Consider the following 17,255-nt stretch of genomic DNA (forward strand, 5'->3'; position numbering starts at 1 on the left):
TAACCCACTGAGCCAGCCAGGCGTCCCCAACTTTTCTGATCTTGAAAAAATGACCTATCTGCTGTTATTTAACAATACTTTTGTAACAAGAGCCTCTTTTAATCATGACGGAATAGGCAGATTTGAGTCCATTAGGCAAGAGGAAAAAATTACCACCTTATATGTGGCAACGTATTCTCCAGAAGGTTTACAAATATTCCTTAGTTTGTGAAATGTATCTTGGGCCCCACATTTGTGACACAACACAGAAAATGAAGAATTACCTGACCATTCAAATGGCTCAGGAAATTGAATAAAACTGTCAACCTCAAATGAAATCTTTCAGACATGCTTAATTGAACCTCTCAACCCGATTCAAATGTATATGCTTCATAAGTTGACTGCAAAGAAGGGTTATCAAATATAAAAATAAAAATAAAAACAAATAAGGAGATTTTAAATGCCTTGTACAGAACGTCTAAATCTTAGGCTTTTGTTTGCCAAGGTATCTCTTTCCTACTGTATTCAAGGGTCACCTGTGCATGAAAATGTGCCACAGGATAATTCTGAGAATACCATTTTCCATCACATTGGCAACATCACCATCTATTTTCAGTTTTTTCAAACACAAAACAAAAATCCTTCGGTCTCTGTTACATATCAGTCAAGAAAAGACAAAAACAAAATTTCAAACTTGAAAAGGATGTTTCCGTGTTTGCTTTGAAAGCTTTGTACTTCACAAAGTTGCAGAAGAAGCCCCTATTTTGCCATGAGCTTTGTCCCTATTTTGGGGGCCAAGATAGAGTCTTGGTGAAACTATCACCTGACTTCAGCCAAGAGTACTCAAAAGTAAAGTGCCTCAAAAAGCATCAATAGTGGTGTCACTGACTTTTAAAATCATAAAATAATATTATGAAGTAAAAGAATTATGTAGCTCCTTACCTTAAATCTCTGAATTCGCTCCTTCCTAGCTAAGGTCTCCAGTTTTCTTTTTATTTCAAGCTGATGATAACGCTAAGCACAAGGGAAAGAAGAGAGGAGAGAATCATGTCAATTACAGCAAAGTTTTTTTTTTTTTAGAGGAAAATAATCTCACCAGCTGACTGTATTCCCCACTTACCCCCCCCCCCACCTTGTCACTGAGATGGAGAAGAATCACCTGTGTAAGTATGCAAGTGGGAATATAAATTGGTACAACTCTTTGGAAAGCCGATTCCTAATATAATGCAGTGAAAAGTGTCCCTACCCTTTAACCGACACATTTCACTTCCAAACCTAGGAGGAAATCGAAATTAAAAGAAAACATATCTGTGTTATACACAAAGATGCTACCTGAAAGGAATTTTTCCTTCAAAGTAAAAATTCAGAAGCAGTATAAATCTTAAAGAAGATGGTTAACACTTGTGCACATCCATATACCAGGATAGAATATAATCATTAAAATAAGATTCATGAAGATTTTGTAAAGAAAAAATGGAAAATACATGTCATGAGGGAAAAATGTAAAATACGGAATTGCACAGAAATACAATTTAATTGATCAAGTTCAAACTGTGGGGCTGCCGTGCCAGGAAGGGGCATCATGTGGGCGTCATCTCTTCTTGAACAGTGCTAATTGCTAAGCGGTCTCATTGCATGAGTGCAGAAACGGAGGCAGAGGACCAGGAACTTGCTCCAGGTCACACATCTGGTCAGTGGTAAAACTGTCATCTGGGGCTCAGTCTGTTGGACGCTAACTTCCTGTTTCTTTGCTCTTATTTACTTACTTTTCATAAGACTCTGGCCCCACATTTTGAGCATGTTTTTATGAATGCATAAATGTGAACAGAGACTAAAAGGAAATGTATGTCAACAGCAGTGCTCTCTGAGAGGAAGGATTCTCTGAAGTTATTTTCCTTTGTGTCCATTCTTGAGTTTTCCTAATTTTCTGCAATATATTAATTATATAATTTAAAAATAAACCTCATGTAAAAGTAAGCTGCTTACAATACTATTTGAAATCATTCAGACACATTTGAGGGCATTTGAAGTGTTTTTTCTGCGTCCTTGATCCCCTCGTGCCGCCGTGGGACGCTGCGGGCTCGATCTTTCCCTAGCGAGTATCATCAGCCCTCTCCAGACACTTCCCTTCCCTCTCTCCCTCACCTTTCTTCTCTCACCCTCGGATCACCACACCTCATTACGCTCGCTACCAGCCATTTTCCATTGTCCATTTATTTCCAAATCTGCAGCCCTCTCTCTCAACCTCACCCTTCCGCACCAAGGCCACCAACGTCTTTGTTTCTCGGTCACACCAAATTCCTTCTTTTCCCCAGCCCTTCTGGGTTTCACCCTTCGGCAGCTTGTGAGAGCCGGCCGGCTCTCTGTGGGGTCTGGTTTTCCATCCGGCGAGAGAGCTCCCTCCTAGCCCTGCCGCGTTCGCTGAGCTCCCAGCCTCCCCTCCATCCGCGCGGCGGTGCCTGAGCTCCATCGAGCGCGCGCGCGCCACCTGCCGCGCTAGCGCCCCCCGGCGGTGCTCTGGCTCCTTCTCCCCAGCCCTCCTCGTTCAGTCAGTGTCAATCTTTCTTCCGGTTCACGTCTCCTCTCATCTGGGAGAGCTGCCTCTCCCCAGCGTCTCCACGACTGCTGTTAGCCCTCACCCTTCGGCAACAGCTTCCTAATTGACCTCCCACCTCCAATCTTTTCCAGCTCATTAATCCATCTCCCGCATTTTTAGCAACATCATCTTTCTAACACGGCTCTGCTCATTTACTTCACGCCCCTGCTGAAAAAAACATCTCATCGCCTCATCACCTACACTCCAAACCTCGCTGGGGACTCAAGGCCCTCCAGAAACCGGGCCCCGGCCTACTGAAGAGTGTCGCTTCCTGCGGCTCTTCAACCAGCCCACTGTGTGGTCTGGCCTCAGTGAGCTTTCTTGCCCAGCCACGCTGTCCTCTCTTCTCTTACCTCAGGCCTGCGGTCCTCAGTCTCTCCAGTGCCTTTCTCAGGCTTTCCTGTGGTGCCTCATTTAGCCTTCCGGGTCCAGTTCAAATAGCAGGACCTCTGTTCAGCCTCCTCTGACTCTCACAGAGGCAAGTCATCATCCCCATCTTCCTTGAGCCCGGTTGGTTTTTCCTCTCTCCTAGCGTGTGATCGCTTTTCACAATAGTTTTTTATTTTGTTTTGTTTTGTTTTTTTGGCTTTGGATTTTTTTTTTTTGTTTTTACATCTCACGGCTACATCACATAACTTCATACTGGCACATGGTCAGCCTACAGTTAATGACTGACGTTTCTTGTATGCATGAATACATGAATATTAATATATAACAGCATTAGTAAACAGCATCGGCATAAATTAAATGTGAGATGTGACAATTTAGAGACACATATTCCATTTGTTAAGTATATTAATGTATTGTATATCACAATTATATATTACATTTTATAAAATTATATATTACATATTAACACTTATCTAAGATATCTATTCCAAACTTTAAGAATGTATGAAGACTCTGAAATAATAACATACTTAACAGTTATGATGTGTCAATTACATGAAAATTTGGAAAACTAAACTTCAAAGATCAAAGCTAATACCGAACTTGGTATCTATTGGTTAAATTTGAAACTAGGTATAGATTAATTTACTGTACTATTCTTTTAACACTAGTTGCAGAATTCCAACTAATACTCTTATAAGCAAGTGAATTTGGGGACCATAAACAATGATCCCACATAATTCATGCACATGATATAAAACATAAAATGAATTCCTAAATTAACAGATCATATCTTATCTGAATGCAACACTTGCTCAGTATAATGGTAGCATAATAATAAATATTTTAAGTGGCACTACACTTAGTATTGGTTTACTGGTGATTCTACAGTTGTTCATAAATGTTTACTGCACTCACAGGTCAATTCTTTCACCAACCAACTTTTCTGATTTACTGCTGCATGGCCAAGCCAAGAAGTGACATGCTTTTTCACGGAGATTAAAATGGTGTTGATGCTTGAAACTATAAGTTCCATGGAGCAAGGCTAAAATAATTTATCAAGTTAGCTAGATATCCTACTAAAAATGCCATGTCAGACTTGAAAAAAAGTTGTTGATGCTTAGTTTATGAATCTACGCTGACCAACGTGGCCTAAAGTAGGAGGGACAGCAGATGTTTCAATGCTTCTTCCCTGAAATTTAGCATACGGCTCAGCTTCAGAGCCTTAAAAGAATAACAAATCTGAAATAATTCATGGCAGTGGAATTACTGATATTTAAACAGATGTCACTTTTTTTTTTTTTTTAGCAAATGGAAATTGAGGTACAGATGGTGAGGGCCGGTATGTTTTTGAGTAGCCATTATGGATTAAAAATCTACACTTGTTAAATTAAATACCACAAAATATATACTGATGTCCGTATTTTTCCCTAACTGAAACGGAGAAAAGCTTAGTCTCTTGGCACTTTGCTACCTAGAGAGAAGAGTATTTCTCAGGGAACCTTGTTCCATTCCTTTTCCATGAAATACAGGAGGAATTCCTCTGCTTCTGGGTACAGGAGTGTTATTAATTGTCATATTAGAAAGTATCTATTATAAAGAAAATGTGATTACTTTACCTCCATATCAAGAACCTTATGGAAAATAGCCTGAGCTAGGCACTCCCGGATATATTTTTGGTGATCCTTCTTCATGATATTTAGTTTGTATTCTTTTTCAGAAAGTATCCTTCCACTTCTTGTGATCTGACATGAATAAATAAAACAGACATGGAAATACAAAGCAGAAAATACACTGTTCGTTACCAAAAAGGGAGCGAGAGAGCGACAGAGCGAGTGGCAGTGTCTTCTAAGCATAAGAGAGTATACCACTATAGTTGATAAATGTTCACTTTTAATGAATATTTCATAAAGAAAAAAATCAGTCTCATATACCCATCATTGAGAAAACACACACAGGTGGTGCACTTGACGTTTAAAACAAGGTTTTCATTAGAGTTACAATGTCTTCTTGATGGAACCCAGGTGTTCCTTTCATTTCTTTCTTTTTTTTTTTTTTTAACACATTGGGAAGAGGAGGTGTGGTGGCACCTTGAAACAATGAATAGGAGCAGTGATCACAGGACTGATGATCTTACAGGAATTGACTCTGAAGGGCAAAACATGTAAGCTACAGAGGTGCTCATCAGTTTGTTTTAAAAATAATTGGTTTCATTATTTTCACACAGCTTTCTCTCCTTCCACTGTCCAACCCAGAATGTAATTTAATTTGTCATGATTCAGATTTTTTTCAGATTATTCAGGGCTGCAGATGTAAAATATTCCAGACTGATTTCAACTGGCATCATTGAAAATGTCAGAAGTCATAGTTTCTGCTTTTTATTTACTTGTTTTTCTTTTCTCTTACTCCTTCCTAAGGGCCTATTTGGTATTATGTTTCTGTATCTTCTGTAAACAGAAGGTGCTATCCTTTCTGAATTGTTCATCTTCTCCCTTTCCATTTAATTATGCTCTGCTCCTTCAGGTCTAATCCAAGGCCACATACTTCTTAATTTTGGATAACTAGCTTTATAACACTGTTGGTTCAATGTATTGGAGCTCAGAGACCAAGGAGATTTGTGTTACAAGTGATTGGATACTGATGATCTTTTTTTATATAGCTCCCCCCACCCCAGTGGAAGAAAGGGGTATGGTTCTAAAAAGTGTTTCCAATCACAAATAACTCAGTTAGTCTTTGAAATGTGTTGTCTGTCCATGGGATATCATGCTATTTGTTTCCAACAGAGAAAAAATGTTGAGAACATCTTGTACTGTGCCCCCTCCCCATTTAACAGGTGTCCTAGTCCTCTCCCCTCTGAGAGATCTGATTTCCCCAACTAGACTGGAAGCCGCTACAAGGGCAGAAGTTCTTAAACTTAAGCCTGCATCAGAATCAGAAAACAAGTTGAAAAACAGATTGGTGGGCCTCGGCCCACAGCTTCTGACTCAATAAGTCTGGGGTGGGGCTCTAAAATTTGCATTTTCTAACAGGTTCCCAAATGATGCTGGACACTGCTGAGTCAGGAACTGTATTTGAACCACAGTATTAGAGAAATCTTCCTTATGTGAGCTGTCATGTGCATAATCAATGTTCAAAAAATGCGCGTTAATGTGTTGATGAGTACATCCTTCCCATTTATACATAAACCTCGCAGATTGTTATCCAAAGAATTAATGTTAATAGTGACCACAATAGTTGCTTATGACACATCTCTTACTGCCACAGCAATCCTGAGGGCTGGGTAGCATTGTCTTCTTTTAACAACTGAGGAAGCTGGAGTGAAGAAAGTGAGCTGCATGAATTGTTCCAGAGTCTCTGACTTGTAAATGGCAGAGCCAGGTTTCAGCCAGGTCTGTCGGATAACAAAGCCCGGAGAGACAAAAAGCAAGCTCTCTGGAGACCTACCCAGCCAGAGAGCCAAGCACATAACAACAATTAGAAACACAATGTGTATCCTTTCAACACCATGGCAACAAGGGTTAAGGAAATTCACTGTGTTTTAAAAAGGTAAACAGCTAAAATCCTTACTCACACTTTCTATATCCACACCCACTTCTTTCAATGGACAACTGTTGTATTTTTTAAAGGTTTTCACATTAAGAACATTTAGAGAAATGGAAATCTTGTGGAAATGATAGTTTTGGAGCTAAGGAAGGACACGAAAGTTACCAATAAACCATCCAGGAAAGGAAACAGGTTTTTAAAATTCAAGGGGAAATTTTGAACTCTTCATGTCTTCCACACGATATTCTGTGATTATTAAAAATAACATTTTTTTTCCCCTGAAGACAGTAAAGTATTCTCTATGCTTAATCCCTAACAGTTTCTGGCTCATACGATATGTTCAATAAATATGTGTTGAATAAATGAATGAATAAACAAACAAGTAAAATATGCTATTGGAAGCTCTTAGGGTTTTTCCTCAATAATTTATAAGTAGCCTTAGCGGTCATTGCGACCGCTCTTCCTATCTTTTGAAACACAGCTTCAAAAAGATAAATCAGAGCTCTGGAAAGAAGTAATTTTTCTAAAATGAAGGAGTGAGGGGAATGTTGTCCCTAATTAGCTCAAAGAAGAAACCAGAAAAGGGAGAGAGAACTACTGCATTTAATGAAACAAGAGGGCAGGTAGGAAGTAAGCCAAATCTTACCAGGCCTGATCTTAGGAGATGCCGCCTTATCCTTGTGTTGTTGAAATATCCAGTCAGGTGTTTATCAGTAAGACTATTATATGCTGCCAGCAATCTGGAAGAGAAAAATGAAACCATTAAGGTTTTTGAAGTGTTGCCTGATAGCCTAGCGATTCTTGACTTTCTCATCCCCAAACTGTGCATAATCATTCACTCCAGACAGCTAGTCATTCATGTATGTGTTCAATAAACAGGTAGTGAGGACTTACAGTTTTCCAGGTTTTATGATAAGAACTGAGAGACAGTCCTGACATTGTTTATTTTACAGACAAGTATGGAAATCAGACATGAACAATTATATTGGGTGTGAAAAATCCAACAATAGAAATATGCAAAACTCATGGGGACACAGAGAAGGAGACGACCAACTCCAGTTGTCAAGAAAGTCTTCTCAGATTGCATGGAGCACTGGGTGTGGTGAAAAAATAATGAATACTGTTTTTCTGAAAATAAATAAATTGAAAAAATTAAAAAAAATTCTAAAAAAAAAAAGGCTTCTCAGAGGAAGCATGATGGGAAATCTGGAGTTCCTTCCAAGGACTCTTCAGCCCCTACCCTAAATTCCAGCAGCAAACTTAAAGGTACTTCCTCAACATATTCTTCCATATCTTCAGGACACAATGCCAACATTACTGCCAAGACTTCTCTCTCTCTCTGACCTGTTAGCTAGTGGATAGGATCAGAGATTCACAATCATGTCTTCTCCCAGCAAATATTCCCCAGTGCAAACTGGATGTTCTGTGTTACCTTCCACCCCCTCTCCCTAAAACCTTGAGGTACACTACATATCATATCAAGATTGGAAGGGCAGGATCTTGTGTTATTCTTAGTATCCCTTTGGAAGTATTTATTGTGTACCCAAATAATGATGTGTTCAATAGGGGAAAACACAATTTTGTTTAGGTCTCATTCCTACTGGTATAAACTTCTAAGTTTAAGTTCAGCAGCCTAGAAGTCTTAACTTCCATATTTATATCTATAGCTCTGTCTCTATATCTCACACAATTTCAAGAATTCCACATCCAGAACTCCTCCCCTCCCCCACAAAATTCATAGATTACTTTTGATTTTTTAGGGTCTTTTATTTTAAGAGTTAAAGGAAAACAAATTTGTTCCTTGATTACATCTTATATCTTGGAAGGTGGTCACTCTGAGTCTACAATCAAAGTTTAAAGCTATTTTTTTTTTTAAGATTTTACTTATTTATTTGATACAGAGAGAGAGAGATAGCAAGAGAGGGAACACAAGCACAAGGAGTGAGAGAGGGAGAAGCAGGCTTCCCACTGAGCAGAGAGCCCGATGCGGGGCTCGATCCCAGGAGCCTGGGATCATGACCTGAGCAGAAGGCTGACATGTAACCTTCTGAGCCACCCAGGTGGCCCTGGAGCTATTTTTTCAAAGTTTTAGCTTACCCTCCACTGATTATTATTACCTTACAAAAGCATATGCACCTACATTTACATGTGTATATCCAGGTAGGCACGTGTGTTCATCCACACACATAAATGTGAGTGTAGGTACATACATGTATATATAGAGAGAGAGTTGAAGACAGAGAGAGACAGGTAGAGAGAAAGAGGCAAAGAGGGAGAATTCACAAGCCTAAACATATCCCTAAAATAAGGCTGTCTTTAAAAAAATGTATACTTTATTACCTGCAGCAGATTCACAGTCTGTACATGTGACGAGCACTTAATCCTTAACTTATTTGGAGGCCACAGCAGGAACGCATATGATACAGTCAAGTAAATGTCATTAGTGACAATTTTATTTAGCTGCCTTAATTACATAGAGATGGTATTGGTGACCTTTTCCTGCCTCTTTTCTCCTTAACGCCCATCTTAGGAAAGTTATATGCTGTCAAATGGTAAGGAAAGTTTAATTTTGTCCACAAAAGACACTGAAAGCAGTTACAAAGCCCAGAAGCCAAGATGCCACATGAGAAGCCATTATTTCACAGGGTTTATGTAAAAAGACAACCTGAGGGCTTCTGTAATGCACATACGAAACCAGCCCCAGATAATGCTTTGAAACCATCTTTTAAATGAACTGTCTTGGTGTCCTATAGTTCATCAAAGGTTTCCTGTCTCCAAAAGGTCAACACTGTATCCCTTACCCTTTCTGAATCTCAGAATATCTTTTCAGCAACTCTTATCAGAAAGGTGAGCAGGTGTCTCTCGGTCCTAACAATCATGATTCCACAGTTCACAGATTCTTAAGATAAATTATTAGACAGATATCATATATAGTCTTTTGTCTGTATTTCAGGCTCAAGTTAAAAAAAAAAATCAATAGTTTTGGGATAGCTGTGAGTGCTAAAACCCTGATTAAATGAAATAGGGTCAAAAAGTTAGAATAACATGAACTTTAACTTCCCTACTGGCTGAAAAGAATCCCCTTTTTTCAATTCAGAATTTGTAACTTTTTCAATATTTAGGTCCTAAGAATAATGCTTAGCCAGCTTTGGCGACACCTCATCCTAATTCTGCCCCCTCAGGCTCATACTAAATGAGTATGTGTCCATGACATTCCTCCAGTCTTACCGAAAGGTCCAGTGGAATTGAAACCTTTGAACACATCAGCTTTCTCACCTTTAAAGATTGAAAGTCCCTGGTTGGGATGCTATTTGTAAAACAACTCTTTCCATGACTATCATATATCTGGCCTTGGCAGAAAATTTGAAAAATAACTAGCTGGGTTCATCCAGGGTCACTGATTTCTTTTTCAGCAGTGCCTAATTTTTTTTTTTTTTTAACTGAAACTTCAGAGTGACAAACTGTTAACAAGAAATTGTACTAAAGTGAATTATATACAGAGTTAGTAAAACAGTTGTTAAGGACTGAATGTTTGCTTCCCCCTAAAATTCGTATGTTAAAATCCTAAACCCCCGTGTGATGGTATTAGGAGGTGGTGGGCTTCCAAAGTAATAGGATTAGAGTGTGGAGCCCTCTTGAATGAGATTGGTGCCCTTACAAAGACCCCAGAGAGCGCCCTTGACCCTTTCACCATATGAGGAGACAGCAAGAAAACAACCCAATTTGAACCAGGATGCAGCTCTCACAAGACACTGAATCTGTGGGCACATAGATCTTGGACGTCCCAGCCTCTAGAACTGCAAGAAATAAATTTCTGTTGTTTAAGCCACCCAGTCTATGGTAGTGCGTCCCAGGAGACTGATGAGACTACATTAGCAGTCAAAGCAAACATTTCTATTGTATCCATGCAAATGTCAGCCTTGTTCAGACCATGAAGCCTCCACAGGGAGATGGTAGGAATCCTGTGTCTCAGCCACAACCGTGGTCTGTCGGCTCTGCTTCTCTTCCCATGTGCTTGGTATGGGTTTGTGGCCTCCCTTTGCACTTGCTCAATTACAAGAGCTTTACTGACCCGGCCACAAATTTCGATTAGTAGAGCTTTTCTGATGTTTCTGCCTTTGTCCTCTCTAGTCACTGCCACTGTTCCCCCAACACACACACCCTTTTCTTTTCTCTCTTGCCCTCAGCAGAGCCCTGGGCCAGATGAGGTCACCTCACCCGAGGTGATTGTGTTGTACCTGCAGCACTCCACTCCCTTTGTAAGTCACTCTCTGCATCTCTGGTCAAAGCTGGACTTCTGGTCGTGCTACCCTGTCCCATGATCCTCACTGCTGTGGTCCACAAGATCAACAAGTGGCAATTACCAGGCCACTGTGACTATATCATTCAAAGGCCATGCTGTTCACACTAAGTCCCACAGCTAAATGCCAAGACAGGCCTAACTCATTGGCTTCTTTATCTGATGGATAAGCCTATTTACCCATTCTCTGGTCACCGGGTGAAGAACAACCCACTATCTGGCTCAATGCACCAGGGAAGATGGTCCCCCAGGAAACAGAGCGACCCTGTCTCTATGACGGGTCCTGTTTCCTCCATTCTGATAAACACCCCACATTCCTGCGGTAGAGGGATTAGAGGAGCAGGCTGCTGAGTCACTGGGAGTGCTGCCTTCCCAGCTGCAGTCCTTCAACACTTAACCCTGGAACCCCTGCCTCCCACTGTGTAGAATATAGAAGTGGAGCTCTGAAGTAATAAAGTCGGTGGTTCCTATCAATCCCTCCATCTGCCCCCAAAGAGGAAAAAAAAAAAAACCCATCTGAAAAGACAAGCACTATAATATTATTAATCACAAGCATTTATTGAGCACTGACTATTTTCAGGGCATTCCATAAGATACCAGTGATTCAGAGATGGCACAGACACTGCACCCAGAGTTCCCAGTCTAGTATACAAGGGGGAAGTATACATATACATACAGTGTGTGTGTGTGTGTGTGTGTGCACGCACGTGGGCATACTTTATTTCCTCCTGTGTCATAGATTGTTTCATTCACAAATAGATAATGCATATTTAAGTGTCTCCATGTCAGTTTCTGTGCCCTAAGTTGGGCAAGAAGTATAAACTCCCATCCCATTAGCAGATTACAAAGCCCCTCCACATACACAGAATCATGTGATTTCTTTTAGGCCCATGGAATGAAAGCTAGTACAGCACTCCCATCTTCCTGAAATGGAAAATCTCTAAAACAAGATTATCATTTAACCTGAGCCAGTCATAGAAAAGCCTGACGAAGGTAACACTTCTTTATATACCACAGTGATAGAAGAATTTCTTCTGGCCTCAGCGATCTGGAACCTAAGCCCTCTCCCAGCACTGCCTCTCCCCATACTGTCTACCTTTGAGGGGAGAGACAGATGTAGTGGTCAAGACTCCAGCTCCAGTTCAATCCTGGCCTCATCATTACTGGTTCCGTAACTGGGAGCAAGTGACTTACTATACCTTGGTTGTTTTACCTTCCACAAGACACTAGAACATGAACAAGATGCGGCCAAGTTCTTCGCCACTTTATAACTAGGATCGCTTTTCCTCCAGTTTCCAATAACATGTTTCTCATTTTTAACTCGGACCTCATTGGAATGACCTTTACCATCCATATTTCTGCTAACATTCTGTACACGATTATCTATGTGTTCTCTAAGATGAAGGAAGCTTTTTCTCCAGATCCCTTTTATTTTTTGAGAGCTCTCACCAGAATTACAGGAAAATTCCTTCATAAGAAAATACTTGCAAACCATATGTCTGATACGGAGTTAATATCCAAAATATATAAGGACATCATACAACTCAAAAGTAAGCATAATAACTATAACAACAATCCAGTTAAAAATGAGGAGAAGACCTGAAAAGACATTTTTTCCAAAAAAAAAAAAAGAAGAAGAAGAAACATACAAATAGCCAACAAGTATGTGAAGTGATATTCAGTTTATCATCAAGGAAATGGATATCAAAACCATAATGAGATAATCACTTCACATCTGTTAAGATGGCTATTCTCCAAAAGATAAGAGATCTTAAGTGTTGGTGAGAAGGGAGAGATGAGGGAACCTTTGTACATTATTGGTGGGACTGTAAATTGGTACACTATGGAAAATCGTATAGACGTTTCTCAAAAAATTAAAAATAGAATTCCCATAAGATCCAGCAATCCCATTTCTGGAAATACTTCCAAAAGAAATGAAATCATGATCTTGAAAAGATATCTGCACCCCCAAGTTCACTACAGCATTATTCATAATAGCCAACCCATGGAAACAATCTAAGTGTCCATCAATGTATAAAAGATACGGAAAATATGGTGAATACACACACACACAGGACTATTATTCCACATTAAAGAAAGGAAATCCTGCCATTTGCAATAACATGAATATATTTTAGGGCATTATTCTAAGTCAGGTAATTCAGAGAAAGAAAAATACTGTGCCATCTCACTTGTATGTGGATATTTTTAAAATGAACTAATAGAAATACTGAATGATGGTTGCCAGGGATTGCATGTAGGAGGAATGAAGAGATATTGGTAAGAGGGTACAAATTTCCAGTTACAAGATGCATAAGTTCTGGGGATCTAATGTACATCATGGTGAATACAGTTAACAATGTTGTATCATATACCTGAAAGTTGCTTAGAAATTATATATTTTTTAAAAAAGTAATTATGCAAGATGATGAATGTGTTAAAGAAACTTATTGTGGTAAACATTTTGCAATATCAACATCTATCAAATCATCACATTGTACACCTTAGACTTACACCATATTATATGTCAATTATAGCTCAATAAAGCTGGAAAAAACTTTTTGCACCTCAAAACTTTTCCAGTCACTACTCCATTATCAATTCCAAACCTGCTTCCACATTTTTAGGTATTTTTGTAATAGCAGCATTCCACTTCTTGGAACCATTTTCTGAGTCTGTTCAGACTCTGTCACAAAATGAACTGGGTGACTTAACCAACAGATATTTATTTGCCAGTTCTGAGGGCTGGAAGTCTGAGGTCAATGTGCCAGCACGGTCAGACTCCTGGTGAGGCCCTCTTCCTGGATGGTGAACAGCCATCTGGTCTTTGTATTCTCACGTGGCACGGAGCAGACGGAAAGGCAAGCTCTTTCTCGCCTCTTCTTACACAGGCACTAATCCCATCATGAGGGCTCCATCCTCATGACCTACCTCCCAAAAGCCCCAGCTCCAAATACCATTGCACTGGAGATTATGGTTTCAGCATATGAATCTGAGGAGGATACAAGCCTATGGTCCAGAACAGAAAGCACAATTGTCTCTTTTGTCTTTTGTGGATTAGGAACACAAAGCTTAGTTTAAGTCACTTGCTAAAGATTATATAACCTAAAACTTGCTCCTTATAATATTTGCCAAGTCACAGTGGAATACCACTCACCAGGGCCTGCTAAGGTGGGGACCAGGATGTTAAGTATGATGACAGAAAAATAAGAATCATGAAATCGTCACAGAAAAATGTAATTCCATAAATTCCCTGGTACAGAAATAGAAAAATTTTAAATGAAAATACTTACAAATGAAATTAATACATAACTTCATTTGTAATTTGCCATATCATTAGCATAAAAACAATATTCTGAAATCTTTAAATTATCTTATTCTCTAATATATATTTCTGCAACCTGCTTTATGATGCAAATTTCCCTAGCAAGCTTGTTAAGAGAGAATATAAAGAATAATTTTGACACAACCAGTTTTATTTAGATCAAATTGTGATTTTTGCCTATCTGAATTAATGAAGCTTGTACTAGTTTATTACTGCTACTGTACAAAAGTACCACAACTTAGTAGCTTAACACGAATTTATTGCCTTCTACTTCTGGAGGTCCAAAGTTCAAAATGGGTCTCACTAGACTAGAGTCAAGGGGTCATCAGGACTACATTCCTTCTGGAGCTTCTAAAGAAGGATATTTTCCACATTCTAGAGGCTCCCCCCATTTTATTTTAGGGTCAGCTGATTAGCAACCTTAATTCCATGTGCAAACTTAATTTTCCCTTGCCATGTAAATTTCACATGTTGTGAAGACTAAGACAGGGATGGACTTCTTTGAGGGGCATTCATTATTCTGCCTATCACAAGGCTTTTCCTATATGCCAGATGCCAGGCAGCAGAAACACTAGATGCTGAATGTTATGGCAATAATATATACACTGTCCGATGACCACGTCCAGTGATGCCAGTGATCCTCACTTTCAAAAGGGACACTTCCCAGATGGAGGAAGACAGTTCTTGGCACCATACCAGGATGTACAAAATAAATTGGATCCTAAATTTTGATGTGCCAAATATGAGCACTAAGACAAAAGAACAGGAGGGACACTAAGGAGCCAATATATTCAAGCAATAGATTTTTCTCATAAGGATAACAATAGAAAGATAACTTCTTTAGGTAAATGTAATATGTGAAAAGACAGTTTAGCCCATAGGATGTAATTGCACTTGTGTCAAACATCAATTAATCGGCACTTAACAAATTTCATGAAATTCAAATAATGATTATATGAAACACTAAGAAAGAAGAAAATTTTGCCAATTACATTATAGTATGCCATTGATGTAAGCACAGATGATTTTAGTAATGTTAAAATGTGAAAGAATCTTCTTAATATTGATGTAATAGGTCACTGTGTATGCTTAATTACTGCACATATATAAATAAATCTGGGGAAGAGGAAAGAATATGGCAGGATCCCTACCATTAAAAGCCTCAAAATGAGGTTAGAGAGAAGGATTTTCCACATAAAACAATTAGAAAGCATGCAAAACTATATTTTAAAAGTAATAACTGTGGAGTATTGGGCTGACTCATACTGGCTCTAATGAGATAACCGTTAAGATTTTCAAAAGTTTTGCAAGCCATTGTTAGCATGAAATTGGCCATCGTGGGAGTATTTACACCACAGAAATTAACAAACACTATAAATCTAGGCTTTTTTCTTTCTGAAAAGCCAGTTTACCAGCACACCACTAATTTCAAAAATAAGTAGCAAGATATATCACAGGAGCTATTAAATAAAATGATTGATTACATGAGTCAACATACAGAAGTATGCCTTACACAGTTTTATCCAGAAATTCATCTTCTATATGCAATATTTGACCAAAGGGGCTCATATACTCCTTCAATCATTTCCTATCCCCAACAAAAAGAACATGAGGACTCTAGCAAACACATTGACATTTTCAGCAGCATTTCAATCAAGAAATTTTATGCAAGATATCTCTTTATATTGCCACAAACGGAAAGGTTCAACTCACCTACAAATCTGGAAAAACTGATTACATCATTTTATGCTCAAGAAAATCAAATAAGACTTAGGTGAATGAGCACAGTTTTATTGCTAGAGACAAGAGCCTAATCGAGAGGTGCTTTGCATTTCAGAGGTCACTAAATCTGCAATTTGTGGAGTTTGATAATGTTCTAGGAGGGCCTACATCTAAACTCCACTGCCAAGACAGGCTTCTAGCAATGACAACCAGATAAAATGTTTCTGCAACTCACTTATCAAGTCTTTGTACTGGGAAAGCAAGTTAAACAAATCATAGGATATTGTGGTTTGATTGCCATTTTGCTACAATTCACAAGCAATAGAGCTCTAACTCTTGACCCATTTGACTTTCTCACTGTCCATCAAAAAGATTTGTAAGAATCTACAGAATTGCAGCTCTATGAGGAAATGCATCACACTCAAGCCAACCAACTAAAACTAAGATTTTTGCATCTCAGAAAGATTCTTAGCAAAGAAGTTAATAAAATCTAAACGGGAACAACTTCTCCAAACAAAATAACTGAAAGCAGCACAAATAACCAGACAAATAAAGAAAAAAATAAACTGTGTAGCCTCCCATCACTGAAAACTACATCTCTGTCATTTAAGAGTGAGAAAATTTAACACCAGACACCTTAACTCTTAATAGGTGCAATGATTTTCCTGTAGCTATTAAAGGCAAATAAATCTATATCAAATACTTCAGCCCAAAATAAATTTTATGAGATTAAAAAAAAAAAAAAAAAAGGATGAGACCTAGGGCTAGAAAGCTTGCAGTCAAATTCTTAATTCTACCCCTTACAAGATGCATGACCCTGGTGAATTCAATTTTCTTTTTGCAATTATCACCATGAAGTCAAATGCTGTGACTGACTCCTGCAGTGGATGATCTAAGTTTACTGGTCTGGAAATGTATTTACCTGGAGCCACGGGATTATAGAAATGACCACATGAGGTCTAGTCAACTCTACTATTTTACATTCAGGACACTGAGGTTATAAAAGGAGGCACAGCTCATCAGTAAACTCACGTCCAAAGACTCAAAAAGAAGATGCCAGGATGTCACAGGAATTCCCATAGAATTGTAGCTGTCCCTGTCCTTGGGTCCTTGTGTTGCACCAGAATTTCTTTCATCATGTTTGATCACTCCCTTTAGACTCATGTAAGATCCCTCCATGTATCCATCCCTCTCACAAGTTGTACGGTGATGCCATATCTACAGTAAACACTTCAATACTTGCCGAATGAATGAGATTATAAATCAGTTCATGGAAACAAAATACATTGGTCCAATTCTTTGACATACAACCTTAAAAAAAAAAAATCAATGTGTAAGGATCGTAACCTCTCTTCTGCTTCAGGATAATAACTGAAAGTAGTTTATGCCAAGAAGTTCAA

The 17,255-nt window shown here is 38.8% G+C and overlaps 1 protein-coding gene across 1 annotated transcript in view; it reads right to left on the reverse strand.

Annotated features, from left to right (window-relative positions):
* ERICH3 (glutamate rich 3) overlaps positions 1–17,255 on the reverse strand; it is a 115,270-nt gene that overhangs the window by 67,792 nt on the left and 30,223 nt on the right. The window contains exons 3-5 of the mRNA XM_013059191.2: positions 7,155–7,248; positions 4,585–4,710; positions 922–993 (exon numbers count right to left, since the gene is read on the reverse strand). Of these exons, the coding sequence (XP_012914645.2) occupies positions 922–993; positions 4,585–4,710; positions 7,155–7,248 (292 nt within the window). The remainder of the gene's footprint in view (positions 1–921; positions 994–4,584; positions 4,711–7,154; positions 7,249–17,255) is intronic.

This window comes from Mustela putorius, unplaced genomic scaffold, assembly GCF_011764305.1.
Source record: "Mustela putorius furo isolate JIRA1106 unplaced genomic scaffold, ASM1176430v1.1 tig00003853_pilon_pilon_pilon, whole genome shotgun sequence".
Classification (NCBI taxonomy): domain Eukaryota; kingdom Metazoa; phylum Chordata; class Mammalia; order Carnivora; family Mustelidae; genus Mustela; species Mustela putorius.